Source organism: Clupea harengus, chromosome 2 (genome assembly GCF_900700415.2).
Source record: "Clupea harengus chromosome 2, Ch_v2.0.2, whole genome shotgun sequence".
NCBI lineage: Eukaryota > Metazoa > Chordata > Actinopteri > Clupeiformes > Clupeidae > Clupea > Clupea harengus.
Genome location: NC_045153.1, coordinates 28,395,676 through 28,412,957, shown reverse-complemented (window position 1 = coordinate 28,412,957; position 17,282 = coordinate 28,395,676). Strand labels below are relative to the sequence as shown.

The 17,282-nt window shown below is 42.2% G+C and overlaps 2 protein-coding genes across 3 annotated transcripts; one reads left to right on the top strand and one right to left on the bottom strand.

Moving 5' to 3' along the window:
• Nucleotides 1-1,074: 1,074 nt before the first annotated feature.
• gpbar1 (G protein-coupled bile acid receptor 1) lies at nucleotides 1,075-4,935 on the bottom strand. Of its 2 annotated transcripts, none has more exons than XM_031579354.1 (2): nucleotides 4,861-4,935; nucleotides 1,075-2,499 (listed from the first exon to the last, which is right to left on the bottom strand). In XM_031579354.1, exon 2 carries the CDS (start codon nucleotides 2,427-2,429, stop codon nucleotides 1,389-1,391), a length of 1,041 nt encoding a protein of 346 aa, XP_031435214.1. In that variant the 5' UTR covers nucleotides 2,430-2,499; nucleotides 4,861-4,935; the 3' UTR covers nucleotides 1,075-1,388. The 2 variants fall into 2 exon arrangements, with proteins under 2 accessions (XP_031435214.1, XP_031435212.1); XM_031579352.2 differs by lacking the exon at nucleotides 4,861-4,935 and adding an exon at nucleotides 3,852-4,040.
• Nucleotides 4,936-6,783: 1,848 nt separating this feature from the next.
• lmln (leishmanolysin-like (metallopeptidase M8 family)) lies at nucleotides 6,784-15,551 on the top strand. Its single transcript, XM_012836372.3, has 17 exons — nucleotides 6,784-7,289; nucleotides 7,724-7,821; nucleotides 7,938-7,968; nucleotides 8,112-8,194; nucleotides 8,418-8,535; nucleotides 9,024-9,202; nucleotides 9,509-9,614; nucleotides 9,733-9,827; nucleotides 10,050-10,167; nucleotides 10,333-10,440; nucleotides 10,681-10,757; nucleotides 10,857-10,967; nucleotides 11,270-11,402; nucleotides 11,639-11,798; nucleotides 12,018-12,148; nucleotides 12,405-12,615; nucleotides 12,839-15,551. The coding sequence occupies exons 1-17, from the start codon at nucleotides 7,158-7,160 to the stop codon at nucleotides 12,931-12,933; spliced, it is 1,986 nt and encodes a 661-aa protein (XP_012691826.2). The 5' UTR covers nucleotides 6,784-7,157; the 3' UTR covers nucleotides 12,934-15,551.
• The last annotated feature ends 1,731 nt before the right edge of the window (nucleotides 15,552-17,282 follow it).

Here is a 17,282-nt window from a genome sequence, read left to right as displayed (position 1 = left end):
CGGTCCAGCGTTAGAGAGAGAATTTTCCATCTGTGCTCGTGTTTGAGAAAAGATTTCCCACAGTCACCATTACTCAGTGGGACGTCACAATAGCGGGAGCTGCTGGGAATGATGATGGGATGATAAGGGGATAACAGATTGTCATTGTGGACGCTGGGAGACTGCCCGGCTCACTCCCTAGACCTCGTCCTGCTGACGCATCTCTGCATCAGACACAAAGTGCACACATCTTTAAACATAGATTTATCAAATGCTCCAGTCTTCATCCAGGAACTACACAAACTGATACATGCTTGATGAACCACGGCTGAACTAATTTTAACATCGGATAGGAATCTAATCTCAAGTTTAGTTACTATGGTTCTGCTAAACATGAGTTAGAATGGTTAGGGGCTTCATCATTTTTCTAATTAGATGTATTTAGTTTAATCAGTCCAGTGAGGTGTTAGCTGACATCAACATCATTGCAGTGAAATTTGAGAAAATAGGTAATGTTTTTGAAGTGTACGGAAGTAACACCATTGCTCTTTGTGGGGTTTCTATATAGAGCATCTGAAACAGCAGGAAGTGTTACCATGGCAGAGTTTTTCCTCAACTCCGAAACAGACACGGAAAAGCCATTTTTGTGTCATAAAAAGAACCATTGAACAAAGAAATCAAAAATGAAATGACCAAAATATCTTTAATACCAGCCTGTTCTTTTGTGATCGTATGGAGCCTTAACAGGCTTTCTGCCTATCAGTACTGGTGCATAGCCGGTGTGGTATATACATTTCACCTGCTGTGTTGCTGTGGTTTCTAATGATTTGGCAGAGTTGCTGGTTAGATGTTGGTAGAACACTGTGACATGTAGCCAACTATAATAAGATTTTTTAAAAGATTCTTTGTTTGTAAATACAGATGAGAGAGCAGGATATGGCTGGTGACAGACACCAGACACAAAACATTCCCATCTTTTTAGAGGACTCTAGTGACTAAAGACCTTTGGCACTGGTTGTGAAGTAAATGTAACATGTTGAACCTTCTTATACAAATATCACAAGGGAAAACATCTAAACGAAGTGATGACAATGGTGAGAAAAATGTAGTTTATTCCTGATCCAGCTGGAAGTCACAACCATGCTTTCCTGTCATGCCTCATGCAAAGAAAGCTGAATCACTTTGTACTGAGTGTCTCTCTATATAAACAACATTGACCATATAATGACATAATTGCAATACACAATTTATGTGGCAGAGCCCTTAAACCTGGAGAGTCATGTTCAAATGTTATGTTCAACTTTTTTCAGTAGCCTAAAAGCATAAAAGATTTGTGACATTCATATTTCTTTCCTAAAATGCACATCACTCTCATGAAAGAGCATCCATACTGAATATTCTTCCGAAGGTTAATTACTATGCGACATGTCTGTGCAACCACGCATCCCACGCCAACAGTCACGCATTTTCAGCAGCACTTTGCGGGCAGGGTCCGTGTACTGCCTGTTGGCCAACCCTAAAATGATGGGGATGATGGCCATGCTCCCGATCCCCGTGCAGGAGAGGATGATGTGCAGGGTGCAGTTCTGGGATTTCCCGTTGCCCTTCAGCCACCCCAGGGCCACGTTCACATAGGTGATGTAGGGCACCCAGCAGAGAAGGAAGATCAAGGAGACGGCCGCCAGGCACTTAGCGTAGCGCAGGTTCAGCCTGTGCTCGCTGTCTGAGGTCTGGTAGCGCTCCACGGCCCGGTGGAGCTTGCAGATGACCTTCATCTGCTTCCTGGTGATCCACAGCACCCTTCCCGTCATCCCGGCGATGAGGACAATGGCCGGGAGCAGGATGCCGTACACCTCCAGGTAGATGTAGGACATGGGGAAGACCTTCTTGTAGGAGCACACTTCGTCGTCGGCCAGAGGGTCTGCCGCACACCCGGCCGCCCCCGCGGTGTGGTTGAGGGTGCTGTTGGCGGTGTCGTTGTTCCACTCATTCCAGCCAAAGGCGGGCAGGGAGGCATAGAGCAGGGGGGGCACCCACACTGCCAGCAGCGCCACAGGGAAGCAGCGGTGGACCCAGAACTGGTTGTAGTGCAAGGGGCTGACGATACACAAGTAACGCTCGTAATGCACCATCACCAGGTTGAAGAGATAGGACAGGAAAAGGAAGTTGGGGAAGGTGTGGACCAGGAGGCACGTTTGGAAGTCCAGGCTCTGCTCAAGGCCCATGCGCGGGATGAAGGGCAGAGCGATGCCCGTGCACAGGTCAGCCACCAGCAGGCTCAGGAAGAAGTAGTTGGGCGTGTTGTGGAGCTGTCGGTTGCAGACAATGCCCACGATGATGACCAGGTTGGCCAGGATGATGGCTGAGGACAGAGGGATTGTGATGCAGGAGATGAGCCACTCTTTCTCCTGGAGATGATCATCATCGCTATCCATGGCCAAACGCCTCATGTTTTCTCCTCAGTGATGCTTTGAGTCGTGTGGTCTGCAATGAAAGCTGCCATGTAGTTCACCGTCCACACTGCAATGAAAGAAATACATTTATATCGGAGTCTCATGTGTTAAGTTCTGTTGCATACATTTTCTGGGAAAAAACGGCTGCAGGGGTGGTCTGCAAAACCTAAGGTAAACTAAACGGTAAACATTAGCATGATACGCCTAAACATTTATGTCAGGTTTTGGCAATGTGTAGCCTGATTATGTCAGCCCATTTGTTGTTTAAATATGAAATAAACAGTTGTAAACTACTGTGTGATATGCAGAGGGTGCATCTCCCTGTGGTGTATATTGACAGATAACCAGCTACTGCCTGATGGACATTAAGTTTGTGGCATCAATGTTCGTGACTAATGTTTTTCCAATTTTGCAATTACACTTGCAGTTCACAATACAACTGTCTATTAAACATTTCAATTTGTTATTATTGTTGATGTTTTTACTATTCTATACTTTATGTTTTGTGTCCTTGCTTCATGTGTCCCTCCTAATTTAGTAAAGGTAAAGCAAATGGGAACCTCGTTCTCGTTTCATGAATATGTCATTGAGCATTAATGGTAGGGATTTGCAGGAGAAAAATGCATATACTGTACATCTAACTCAAGGTTTCATTCTGTTGTGCATGTGATCACTTTCATTTAAAGAAATTCACATTCATTCTTCTGTTATATTTCAAAGAACTACTATACTATATAACTGCAAAAAAAGACAACTGTTAAATGTGCAGGAGCACAAGCACCAGATCTCTTTTACTGCTGTTGTTTTGTAAAGGAATTCATCTGAACTATCTGTAACGTGTAGTCCTCTGCACCAGGGCTTAATAAGGTAAAGACACATGCAGTGTGCCCTAAGCGTTCAACAAATGTTTATTATTATTAATATTTAAATATTTACATCGGTTTGTATGACATTAAATTATGTGTGTTTCACAATGCTCAAAGACATTGTTGAAGTACTGGACTAAACCAGTCGATGAGTTAAGTCTGACCCGAAAACAGTCTAAAATCCTCAGGAGGTTTGACATTATGATGTGTTGACTGACAACAGTCTTCATCAATTGTTTGAGAGGGAAGAGGATTATTAGGTGTCCACAGCACAAAATGAATGAAAAAGACTTTGTTCTCCATCATTTGAAACGCATACGAACAAACCAAACACTTCAAACAGGAGCTTGAAATTGGTGGTATTTAACACAGGACGGAGACTGTGCTGCCTCTTTAAGATATGTTGTTTCCCCCCTCCCATCTTGCAACACAACTGTTGAAAAACTTTCTTAATAACCACAACGCTTCTTAAAAAGGCAAAATGTTTGAAGCACAAGCTAAAAATAAATGGCTGTGCTGTCATAGAGAGAAGTTTAAACTCTTTCAAACTCACCTCCATCAGCCAGCTGTTTCCATGCCGGGTTTTACTGACTAAGCTCTGGGCTATTAACTTCTCTTTAACTAAGAGGATTATGCCGTGACATCTTGTGTATTAAATAGTTGTTCTTTACTGTTTGCCAGTGAAAGTGGAAGCCGAAGTGAAATGCTGTGGCTTTGTAGAAGGTCTCTTAAAGGGCGGACGTCCGCAACTTGGATGCATCATAGAGTAGGCAGGCAACACACACTGCTGACATGTGTGTGTGTGTGTGTGTGTGTGTGTGTGTGTGTGAGTGTGTGTGTGTGTGTGTGTGTGTGTGTGTGTGTATGTGTGAGTGAGTGGGTGGGTGAGTGAGTGAGTGAGTGTATAAATGTGGGTGTGGTTTAGTGTGTGTGTGCGTGTGTGTGTGTGTGTGTGTGTGTGTGTGTGTGTGTGTGTGTGTGTGTGTGTGCATATCCACACAACTGAAATGTATGTACAACATGTATCCTTTCTACTAACGACCACGTCAAATATGACCTCATACTGATACCATCATGCCATGCCATCATCCTGATAATGGACAAAATATAAAAAGTGAACAAATATAAATAGTGTAATAATATCCCAAATGCCAGGTCTTTTGTCTCCTCACTATTATGTTACAAACACTTACTCACGTATACATACTCTTTTATACCCACACATTAACCTCACTTACTCACATATACATACTGTTATATACCCACACATTAACCTCACTTACTCACATATACATACTGTTATATACCCACACATTAACCTCACTTACTCACATATACATACTCTTATATACCCACAAATGAACCTCAGTGTATCAAGCACACATGATACTTTTGAAAAAGCACAACTCATCCCAGAGAAGGATTGGATCAGTTGTGATGAGCTGCTGGCTTGTTTTCTCCCATTCAGAGACTGAGCAAACAGATTCATCACCTCTTGTCTCACCTCCACACCTGCGCCTGTGTGACTACCCTTGCTCATCAAGATTTAATGCATCACTAACCTGTCACAACGGCAGCCTCCTGCAGTCCCTCTCCCACTGAATTGTTTGCCATGCTGCACGAGGTGGTTTGGGCTAGGACAGGTTAATATCACTGCAGAGTGGGTTGTTGTCCTGCAAAGCTAATTGTGTGGCTAGAGAGACATGTGCAGGAAAGAAACACTTTGGTTGTGAGAGACACAATGCCCTTCCTGAGGGATGCAGAGGGCGAAGAACGTTATCTGGGATGGAAGCACTTGATCATTTTCTGGCATTTGGCTTCCCCGACCTTGCCATCTGGACCATGGTATTCTCTGAACAATCTTTGCAAACACACAAATCATGGAGGAGGAAGCTGCGCAATTTAAAGGGTGACTGGTGCTCCACCTTCCATGATAAGGTGATAGAAGCGGATTCCTCAAACACATCTGGGAACTGTGATGTGTGATAGAAAGAAATGTTTATCCTTTCAAAGAAAACCTTCAAACATAACCTCTGAACCTCTGAACCTCTGACCTTTTTTTTTTTAAATCAAATTTGACACACAGAGTGTTTATGTGACAGACTTCTACAAACTAGGTCAAAAGTGAGATCGCTCTAGGCTTAGCTTGGACACACTGGTTTGAATTATGTTTCTCATAAGAAACCTCAAATAAAATCTTCTGAAATGCAGTTAGATAAAGCCAGATAAATGTGATGACATCTCAGAGGTACAAAGATGTTCTTAGAAAAGAGGAAAAAACACTCTTTATCCACGGGAGAAAACATCAACACCTGGGTTCTAAGTGCCCAGGGCTGATTTCCTGCTGGTCTGCACTGATGGGAATATCAGCACTAATTGAGGATAACCCATAAGTCAATATCAGTTAGCCTACATTGAAGAGTCAAATTCAAGCAGCATATTTGTGACAATGGCAAAACCTTAGAAAGCCGTTTGGCTCTGGTCATAAAAACATGAAAGTATGGTTCTGGATCATAAAAGGCTACTCAAACAAAAAAAAATACTACCAGCAGCTATTTAACGTGTTAAATGTTTTTGACTGAATTTTATTCATGCTAATCACATGCAACAGCACTAAGGACAGGAAATGCTTCCTCTTCAGTGCACTATCATGGCCACTAAATGACTCCATTTCCTAGCAACACAAAATGAAGGACCCAACTATAAAAAGTCCGTTTCAACTTAAATAAATCAGGACACATTTTAAACAGGTAACAGTTATATCCCCATAGTTACATTCTCTTGATATTATTCAGTAAGGGCCTACAGCGTAGTTGTGTGTTCATGTGTTCATACACACACAATACATTTTGAACCAAAAATCAGTAAGATTTTATCCACGCCCATAAGCAATTTAGATGGGGGACATCCATAGAACTTGGCCTACGGAAAACCGTAAGAGTGTAAGTCACATTTCAACTGGACAATCTAGAGTGGTACCAACTGGGAAGGGCAAGTGTCTTGTCAATTATGTATTTTGCTAGGCTGACCTCATTCCTAGTTTGTGGTTTAATGACAAACCTGGGTAATATAAGTTAACTCAGAAGTGGAGATATATGGCTTCATTCTAAAAAAGGCAGAGGTCTCTTCTTTAAGGATATTTACCACTTAGGCCAATTCTGAGTGAACTTAACCAGGTTTGTCACTGAAACACGAAACGTTACAGTTAATCCTGAAAATATATTGTGCCCCCTTGTGGACATGTTTGTTCAGTGACGGCATAGTGTCTTTTTTTCAGACAATTCATTTATTGTATTTTGGCATAATTAAATATCGTGCAGCCAACAGTTTGCCAACAGTAGAACCAACATCCGATTAAGTCTTAAGATATGTATTTTTTGTTTTCGTTTTTCCATAAGCTAGACCTTTACTCCATATATTCAGTGACCGTGTTGGATTTTGTAAGACGTGTTTAAACAGTCATAGGCTTTTTGGAATTTGTATCGTGGATGGTAAAGAGTGCCATTACATTATTCCCATGTCTAGTTCTATTTCTATCGATATGAACTAGGTTGGATGGATGTCAACTCTTCGGCAGGGGGTGGGGGAGGGCCCAGAGAGCTCAGCTGTACGCTGAGGGTGGCTGTTGGAGCACTGCTCAGCTGAGATGGGTTGTTAGGGAAGTGACGTCGCATTTGGATAGGGCGCTCTCAATTGATGAGGTGCTTTTTTGATACTTTTTCATAAAGACACGATTTTGCTATTCGTCAAAGTAACGTTATTTGAGGTATGAATTGGATAGGTTCCCCTGTCGTGCAAGCAGCAAGTGAAATACCGGTGTCGACGTCGCGTGTTAGCCAGCTGCTGCCAGGCTCATACGATGGCGACAAGGCTGAGCTGCTACGGGAAGACCATTGGATCTGTTAATGTTAGCCGGATTTGTACTTTTTCTCTCCTATTTTTAGTTGTACAGTGTCATATTTGTAAGCATGAAGTACCGCATCCTTCAGAGGTATGTCAGTTTATTGTAAATTAACTTTCAAAATGGTTTTGTGTTTTAACGCTTTAATCCAAGCTTGGATATAACTACAGCTACTTCTTGTATGACAGTCAGCTTGCTATTGCTAGCTAGCTAGCTAAATAGCTAACTGAAGGATTCAACCAAAGAATTTTGACGGGCTCCGGTTCAACGCTGCCACTGGTGTCCCTGCTTAACTGTAGCGTTTTGATTTCCTCTGTACGTACTGTCTTGTATCGTAATTTACTTTATGACTAAGTTAGTTTATCTTGAAGATTTAGAGTAATTGTGGAGACTTGTCATTACACTTGCTTGTCAAATGTGGGAATTGTGGACTTGTTTTTTGATTATTATTATTTTTTAACGGATAGGTTTCCTCTATGTTAATGACATCACACGGTCATTGGCTTAATTTATGTTCTTCGTAGGTCATTCACAAAGTGCATCTAAAACCAGAAAGGCTCACTAAAAGGAGCATCGATCAGCAATTGAATGTAAACATCATTTATGACCAGAGTGTTGATAGGTGAGTAATGTATCCGTATTGTCAGCCGTCTAGATAAGATGGATGTATGTCAAAATAGGCTGTCCCTGTTTGCTTTTTTTAGATTATTAATCTGAATGTCAATGCTATTTTACTAGGCTACCTGAGGACCAAGGGACACTTGTGAAGGTATGGTGGTAGACCGTTAATGCAAAGCAGACCCATAGGCTACAGCTTGTAAAATACTTCTTAACACTTTCCAGTAAAAATTGAAAACTTGGCTAGATGTCCATGTTATGTCAAGGTTGCAAATTGTTTGTTTGTCTCTATAGGAAAAGCTATTTCCTCAAGCGATTGATTATCTTCAGAAAGCATTCAGAGTCCGAAGACGAGCAGGTCCAGTGCTACTCAGCAGGTGATCTCTCTTACTCTTACTCTCTCTCACTCTCTCTCACTCTCACTCTCACTCTCACTCTCACTCTCTCTCTCACTCTTACTCTCACTCTCACTCTCTCACACTCACTAATTCACTCTCTCACGCTCTTCCTTGTACTTACACTGTTTTTTTGTAATATCGTGGCAGACTAGTAAGGTTTAGATTTGGTTTTCTCAATTATGCATGAACTGTTCCCAATTAGACAATGTGCAACCAATCAGTACTTGCGGAAGAGAGATGACCCCCATCGTTACTGCCAAGGAGCATGTGCCCAGGTCACCAGATGTGGACCAGTTGTCGTGCCTGAGCACCATTTGCAGGTAAGCATCACCCACCCATGACCTGCCCTGTAGACAAGCATCTTCACTGGTTATTAGTGCCAAATAATTGGTCGAGCTCTGATAATCAGGCGTATTATCCAAAGCTTTCAGTGCTGTTAGGTCCGTATTTTTTTGCTCATTCCATCTTTATTTGCATAGTCAAGATAGCCATTTCAGCTCTGCAGAAGACTGCCTGTTGTTACAGCTGAATCCATCCGGCCTGCAACAGCTAATCAGATCAGGCATTTAGACTGAGCCGGATGATGGGGGGGGGGGCGGTGACATTGGCCATATGCTCAGTGTAGTCTGTCATTTCATTCAGTCAGCATCTTTCAAGGATATTGAGGCATCACCTCATCCTCATGTCATCCAGTCCAATGGCATAATGGAAGCATGTTTGCCTCTACCATCACCCACTCTGAGCACAAGTCTAATTCCGCGTCTGATTAGGTTGAAATGAAAGCATACCTCTTGTGCCCTTTCTTCAGCAATGCAAAGTGTGCAGCGAGACGGGGAAGTCGTGTGGGCCGGCCGGACCCCCTGATGGAGAGGGTGCGGAGGGGGCAGACTTCGTGCTGTATGTGAGCGCGGTTACCACGGAGCGCTGTGGACAGGAGAACATCGTGGCCTACGCAGCCTACTGCCAGCTGGAGGCGGAACTGGACAGGTACACCAAAGCATGAAGACACAAGATGCACATGGACGGACACAAAGCCTAAATAGATGTCTTGTTTTATCCCTCTGTGGCTCTTATATTTGTGCGTCCATTTTGGACAATGCAAGACATGCATTTCATTAGTGTTTATAATTAAACTGAACCTTGTTCTGACCTTTGCAACCTGTACAATGCCATACCGTGGTTTGTTTTTTGTTGCTGACATTTTTGTAATTTAATATTGCTGGGTCTCTATCTGCTGTCTCTACCACAAGCTGAATCTTCATGGTGCTGTGTTTTTGTTCTGAACACTGGAAGGCCTGTCGCTGGTTATGCCAATCTGTGCCCCCGGATGATCTCCACCCAACCTCTGGAGTTTAATGGCATGCTGTCCACTGTCAAACATGAGATCATCCACGCCCTGGTAAATGCCCTTACCATCCCATGAGGTGCAACTCCATCTGAAAACACATTGTGTTCTGTCATTGCAGTGAAGCTAAGTGGGTGATGGCTCTGTGATCGCTGTCTGTTTGTTTTGACAGGGTTTTTCAGCAGGACTCTTTGCATTCTATCACGATGATAATGGGAAGCCACTGACCCAGCGCTTTGCGAGTGGCTTACCAGCCTTCAACGAGAGGTTGCCCATTTCTTTGACCTTTTTCCGTTTTTAGTTAACTTATGGTTAAAAAATAATAACCCTAGCCTCAGAAATGTTCATTGTTGTCTCCAAACCTTAGATTACAACTTCACATATTGAGATCTTAAATGTACATAATTTGTCTTGTATAGATAGAGATCATTATCTGACAAACGTGGGTGGCATGGCTTGTTTTAATGACACCATTGCCTGTTCTTTCAGCCTAGGATTGTTCCAGTGGAGTGATAAGGTGATTCGGAGGGCCACGCGACTATGGGACATTAGTGGCAAGAGAATGGTCCGGCACGAAGTCCACCTCTTGGTGACCCCGCGCGTGGTGGTGAGGCTGCTTTTAATGTTCAGCAAAGCCACTTCTTAATCCAGCTCCTGCTGGCCTGAGCATATAGCTAACTGGTACTCATTCTGCATTTTAGTCATGCTAAATCAAAAAACTCATTCCCACTCAATGCCATTCCATCTCACGGTCCTGTACATGTGTTTCCAGGCCGAGGCCAGGAGACACTTTGACTGCCCCATCCTAGAGGGCATGGAGCTGGAGAACCAGGGGGGGATGGGCACTGAACTGAACCACTGGGAGAAGAGGTTGCTTGAGGTAAGGGCTGTTTGAGGCTGCTAGAATGAACAAACTGGCACCTGAGAAAAATGTGCACATTTAAGTGTTGCATTATCCATAGCTATGGATAACTATCAGATAAGCCTGTTGCAGAAGTTGTTTGATCTTTAGGTCACGTAATTGTTATGAGAAATGTCATATGAGAAGTATCAATAAGAAATAGAGTTCGAATTTCCAATTGGTCAATGCAATTCTAAGAAACTGTGTTACTTCCTACAGAATGAAGCAATGACTGGATCTCACACGCAGAACCGAGTGTTCTCAAGAATAACATTAGCCATCATGGAGGACACAGGGTAAGAATTATTTACTGATTTTGACCCACTCTTCTTACAGTTGTAATTGTGAAGCTGTCTGCTCATTACCCGTGTTTTGCTGATGCCTTTTGTCCTCAGGTGGTACATAGCAAACTACAGCATGTCAGAGGACTTGGAATGGGGCAAAGGTCTGGGCTGTGACTTCGTCATGAAGAGCTGCAAATTCTGGATGGACCGTCAGCGGCAGACGTGAGACGCCTCATGGCTTCGTAAACTTGTAAAAATCTAGGAGGACCAAAAGATAAACAACATGTTAATGATGACTGACTAGTAATGCCTTGGGTAGGCCTGGTGCAATGCCTAATACAGGAGCCTCCTCCACTGAGTTGGCTATATAAAGCTTTGACTAAGCCAATAGGATATCCACCCCAGAAGAAACACTGGGTAACCCTGGCCTGGGATTCCACCCTGTGTTGGCTTGTAATTCACCAAAGGCCCCTAGAGAGCAGTATTTTCCTGTTGTGTTTCATGCCTGCTTTGGTTTGTCCCAGGAGGCGTAGCCAGACCCCATACTGTGACTCTGTGCGGAGCACCCCCCTCCAGCTCACCTGCAGGCAGGACCAGCTGGCCGTGGCTGTGTGCAACCTGCAGAAATACCCACAGGCCCTCCCCCTGGAGTACCAGGTAAAGAGGACAGAGCACACTACTGCCACTGCATGTGCTAGAAAAAGAAGGGAACACTTAATTGGTTTGTTTCAAGAAAGCTTGATCTGCAGTCCAATGTTTGCAACAGACATTTAGCTACCAAAGTGGTGGATTTCATTGTAAAGTACCAATCAATGTTAATAAGAGTTGGTTAGTGACATAGATGACACACTGGCTGACCTTCATCTTCAACCAAAACATCTGACCCCCTGCAGTATTTTGACCAAATCGGTGGCGTGCCGTCGTTGGAGCTGCCCTCGTACGGTGGTGCCGTGGAGATCGCAGACTTCTGCCCCTTTAGTCAGGAGTTCAGCTGGCACCTGAGTGGAGAGTACCAGCGCAGTTCCTACTGTCGAATCCAGGGCAACCAGCCAGGTAGCTTATTTTAGCACGCTGCTCAACATCCTCAGGCTCCATGCCTCTGCAGCTTATTGGGTGTAAAAGTCAAAAGAAAATATATATTCAGACAAATGTGTGCAGTCTCTGTACTAGTCACTAAACAAATACAGGTGTTTACTGTACTGTAAACTTTTACTCTTTATACGTACGTGTGCTACCTGACTAATTTGATTTGAACAACCGCTGCCCTTTCAGATGCATGGAGAAATTATGGTGCGGAACAGTACGGCCCAAACTCAGTGTGTCTGTATCAGAGGTCGCCCTTCACCATGGAGCAGTGCACCAGACGCATGACCTATCCAGACTGGGGCAGCGGCTGCTACAAGGTACACCAACATCCACAGCCTGCAGGTCTCTGGTTTCACCCGCAGCGGAAAGCCTTGACACGACTTTTGTGTCCGTTCTGCTTCAGTGGACTTTCATATTCTCTGTTGAGGATTTGGAAGCAAAGATAGTCATCACTTGCTGTCCAAACTCCTAATGAGAGTCAGTTAGGTCAGTCCAGGGAGAAGACTGCAGTGTTTTTGGGCCCTTCAGTATTTTAGGTCAAGCCTCAGTTGTGGGTGTGTTGTGCTTCTGCAGATGTCCTGCTCTGATCAAGGGCTGATGGTGTGGGTGCAGGAGCAGCCTTTCGTGTGTGTGCGAGCCGGCCAGCTGCTCAACGTCAACGTGCGCTTCAACGGCTGGGTCTACAGCGGCGCGCTGGTCTGTCCTGCCTGCACAGACTTCTGCAGCTCCTGCCCCCTGCCACACCAGCTCCCCCAAATCAACAACACACAGGTGGCTAAGATTGGTGAGTCCCCTGTCAGTCTCCTCCACAAGTGAATACTGTAATACCAACTAAGGGGATGCTGTGATGCCGAGATTTCACTGTCTGCTCTGCTGTTCTACTTCTGTCATCCAAATTGCACTCACCACTGAGACTGGATGCAATTCAGATTTGCGTACAGCGCATTAAGGAATGAGCATTTCTAATGGGCATGGCATGGACTCCTCTCTATATCTCCCTATCACAGACCCCTGCTCCAGCTGCTCTGGCCTGGTGATCACCCTGTGGCTGCTGCTGTTAAACCTCATCCCCCTCCTGGCCGGGTTCATCTTATGTGGCTAATAGGGTTCTTCATCTCATACGCCTGGAGGGAGTCCAACCCAGTGTAGACTTACCAGCTCCCAGCCAATGGACCTCACTTCTCCGCTGGGGCCCAGATCTGGCGAGGGGAAAACCTGAGGAGGAACAGCAGGAACTCCTCAAGGAGCAGCAGCAGCTACATCCATGGTTCAACTACTGTAACAAACAGGGAGGTACATCCAGCAGAGCCTGCGGGAGAGATGCTGTGGGATAAGCCATTGATTGCACTCCTTTATTATCTAGCTAAGTGCCAGTATGTAATACTTACCTGTCCGAAGCCATAGGCTCCAGAGCTGGAGAGATGCAGGTGTTCTCTTGGCGTGCGAGGTGCTAAATGTCCAACTGTCTATCCATCCCCAGTGAGAAGGTAGCATTTTCTACAGTACTGGGGGCATGTCAGGCAAATACTCTGTCCTCCTGCTGACCAAGAGTGGTGCTTTTTTTTTTTTGTGGGATAAGTAGACGCACCTTTTTCTTTACTTTGAAAGTGATGGATTGCTATGAATGTTTTTCTATTTCCTTTAAGGTGCATAGAGTAAAGGAAATGTATAGTTGAGACTGTAAAATGTGGCGAGTTTTTGAAAATGTTTGATGTTTGTGTATGGTCTTGAAACTCTAGTGGAATATGCGTGTGTGAGCTGTGTGTCTGAGATTAGGCGAGTACTGTCAAACAAATATGTGGAGGACATAATTTATTAAGTTTAGCTACAAACGAGACATTATTTTTGTGCAGAAGGAACGTTTTTTGGTAACCCTATGTGGGGGAAAAGAGATGGTTCCCGGATGGATGGATCATGGTTCCTCATGGTTCCTCATGTTTCCTTGTGTGGTCCACCAGTAGTTCTATTTAACCATATCATTATGTTGTGTGGCAATGAGAGATGGCAGAAATGTTTCTGTCAAGCTTGCGCTGGGATATGTCATAAATCTAACCTTGCTTAAGGTGGGTATGTCCACCAAGTAGTAAGTCATGTTTTGCTAGGGGTTCAAATACTTATTTTCCCCAATCAAATGCAAATCAATTCATAACTGTTATGAAATGCAGTTTTCTGGATGTCTTTGTTGATATTCTGTCTCTCACTGTTAAAATAGACCTACCATTACAATTATAGATCACACATTTCTTTGCAAGTGGCCAAACTTGCGAAATCGGCAGGGGGTCAAATACTTATTTTCCCCACTGTATGTCCATGGATCTATGTACTTTTTCCCCAAAATGCATAGTTACGTTCATCTGTAGGTTGAATGTTTTGTTCAGTCCAGTTGGCTGAAATATTTTTTTAATCCTGCACTCAATTCCATACTAGATATGAAGACTTAAAATGTTTTAAACTGCCGATCATTTCATGAGAGGAATTTACCTTGGACCCCCCCCCCCCCCCCCAATTTAGCTTGCATTAAAAATGAATCGGTGTGAGGATCATTGCCTGCAAATGTACTGTGAAGTATAATCAGTATGGTGAGTCATGAGTGAAATCTTATTTTATTGTTGGCTGAAGGATTAGGTGTTAAACTTTTCAGTTCCCTCACTTTCTAGTGAAGTTAAACTGCAGATGCTCTACGCTTCTGCTGTTTGTTTACAAAACATTCAACTAACTCTCTTCCTTGCAGACTGTTTGAATCTTTACCTTTTGTCACCCTTATATTAAACTTGCTAATGTCAAGAGTCAATATTTATAGAAACCCAATGAAGATATGAAATGGGTAATACAGTTGGATATGCGGTGGCAGCTATGCTATTATACTATAATATGTTTATGTTGATTACAGTGGAAGGCACTATTCCTGAACTGTTAACAATTGGTCAGGAGGCAAAAGAGTTGCACAGATCATCAGAAATGCTACTTTTTAATTGTTTCTATTGATTATTTATTTTTTAATTGCAGCAGTAATTGATTTTTTGAGAAGGGCTGGTATGAGATTTGTATTGATTTATTGTGTTTATGTCTATATATGTATTTATGTCGTCGTCGTCGTCCCCCCCCCGCATCATCTCTGCTATGCCAGTAGTTATCGCACAGAGCAGATGAGCCTTAATGTGCCGGGATCCCAGTTCTGAATTATTTATTTGAATTCTGCACCACAATGCCTACCAATCATTACATCATTTTTTTTTATTTCTAAAAAAATGGTAATGTGGTAGGTTCTGAACCCCACAGTTTGTCTGTTGTGTTTGTTTTAAAATAAGAAATGATTAAATGATGAAGGGGTGTCCTTCCATGTGACTGATCGAATAGAAGGACAACATTATCATGTACAGTGTATTTCACTGAGATGAAGTCAGTGTGGTATATTTTGTCCTGTTTTGTATTGGTGCATCTGTTTAAATATTTATGTGGATTATTTGAAAGGTGTAAGGTATAAAAACACTTAATAGTTTGACAGCTGATTATGTTCATTCAACACTGACCTCCTATCCTGTTACATCATATAATAATTGCTATGGAGATTGCTATATAAGTTGAATTCCCCTCCAGTTGGTTCAATTCAGGATACAAACTCATATGCAGTGTTTTACGTGTTATTCTTGTTCGGCAATGAAGTGAATTATAATATTATCCCTGAACTGGCAGAACTAATGAATATACCATAACCTCTGATGACAATTGTGAAACTGTATTTTATTGAAGCATTTGTAACAAAGGTGCGTGTGTGTGTGTGTGTGTGTGTGTGTGTGTGTGTGTGTGTGTGTGTGTGTGTGTGTGTGTGTGTGTGTGTGTGTGTGTGTGTGTGTGTGTGTGTGTGTGTGTGTGTGAACCTTTTTATATATATATATATTAGTGCTGTCAGTTTAACGCGTTATTAACGGCGTTAACGCAAACCCATTTTAACGCCGTTAATTTTTTTTATCGCGAGATTAACGCGATTTCTTTTTTTTATTAATTTTTTTATTTTTTTATTTTTTTTTAGATTAACGTCCTTTTTGGCCTCGCAAACTGTGTAGTAGGCTAACGTTACGGTTTGAGTGAATGGTGAGCGCGATACGGCGAAATGGATGATAAAAAGCTTCTGAATGGAAAGTTTACTTTTAAAAGTTGTGTTGTGCAAAAGAAGCGAGCTTCACTGTTGTCTGAAAATGTCAACAGGCAGCTGGCTGAAATTCAAAGAAGTAGTAGGCTTACCTTTTTATTGGTAACCTAACTGTTACGGTTCATTGTTTCTGAAATAAGAGACCTGACTGCTATGTTCCCAGCAAACTTGAAAAAAAGAAAATATTAAGCCATGGTTTAACTGCACTATAGGCTGAGTCCTTGTTTACCTGAAATGTGCACTTTATCATTTTATTTTGTACCGCCCTGTTTGGCAATGTTGGTTTTCAATAAAATAAAACATTTGCTTAAAGCAAGCCAATCCACTTTTCCATGTTGATAAGGGCAGTAAAATAAAAATAAAATGATGGAAAAAATAAATAAATAAATACAATTTAGAATAGATACAAATTTGCGATTAATCGCGATTAATTTTGAGTTAACTATGACAAAAATGCGATTAATCGCGATTAAATATTTTAATCGTTTGACAGCACTAATATATATACTTTAAGGGTTTAGTACATCTTGTCTCTCTTACATTGTACTTGATATATGTGTAACATTTACATGATCTCTTACTTTGTTTTTAGGCTGTTTTGAAACGTTGTGTTACGTGACGGACATCTTTTTAGTTTGGAACAAATGTGTTTTTGTGGCCGGTAGACTTGTTTGCTTCCTTGATAGTCTAACATTAACTTGAAGAGGAAAGGTATATGAGCTTTTCTTTACTGTATAGATTGCAAATATTTGAAATAATTATTAAACTAATAAAATTAACATTTTCTCAGGCATTCTTTGAAGCCAAGACAAATCATTCTATAGTTTCAAACAGCCATTCAAGAGTTTTCTTCAGTCTTTGTTTGGATATTTAAACCATTTGAATATTCTCTCTGGAAAAAAGCAACAAATGTTAACAAATGTGATACATGGAATGAATGTAAAGCAAGGTGTCATTCCTATAGTCTAACAATACGATACGATTAGTCTAAGACATACGTAACACTACAAACTTTGTGTCTATACTGCTAATCATTTCTTTGCAATTTGATTGAAAATGAACCTATTAACACATATATTTGCAGAATTAATGCATAGCATATATATGTGTCAAACCAAAGACATTTCTATGCAGGTTGTAGCCCTCCATTATACACAATAATGTTAATCCGATTGCATATAATTGACTTCATAGATGGCGTTCTGATAAACTAAACAGTGTGCAGTAGGCCTAGACGCGCGTGCATTGTTACAACTACGACTATTTGTTATTATGTATCTTGGAGCAAAACATTTTATCAC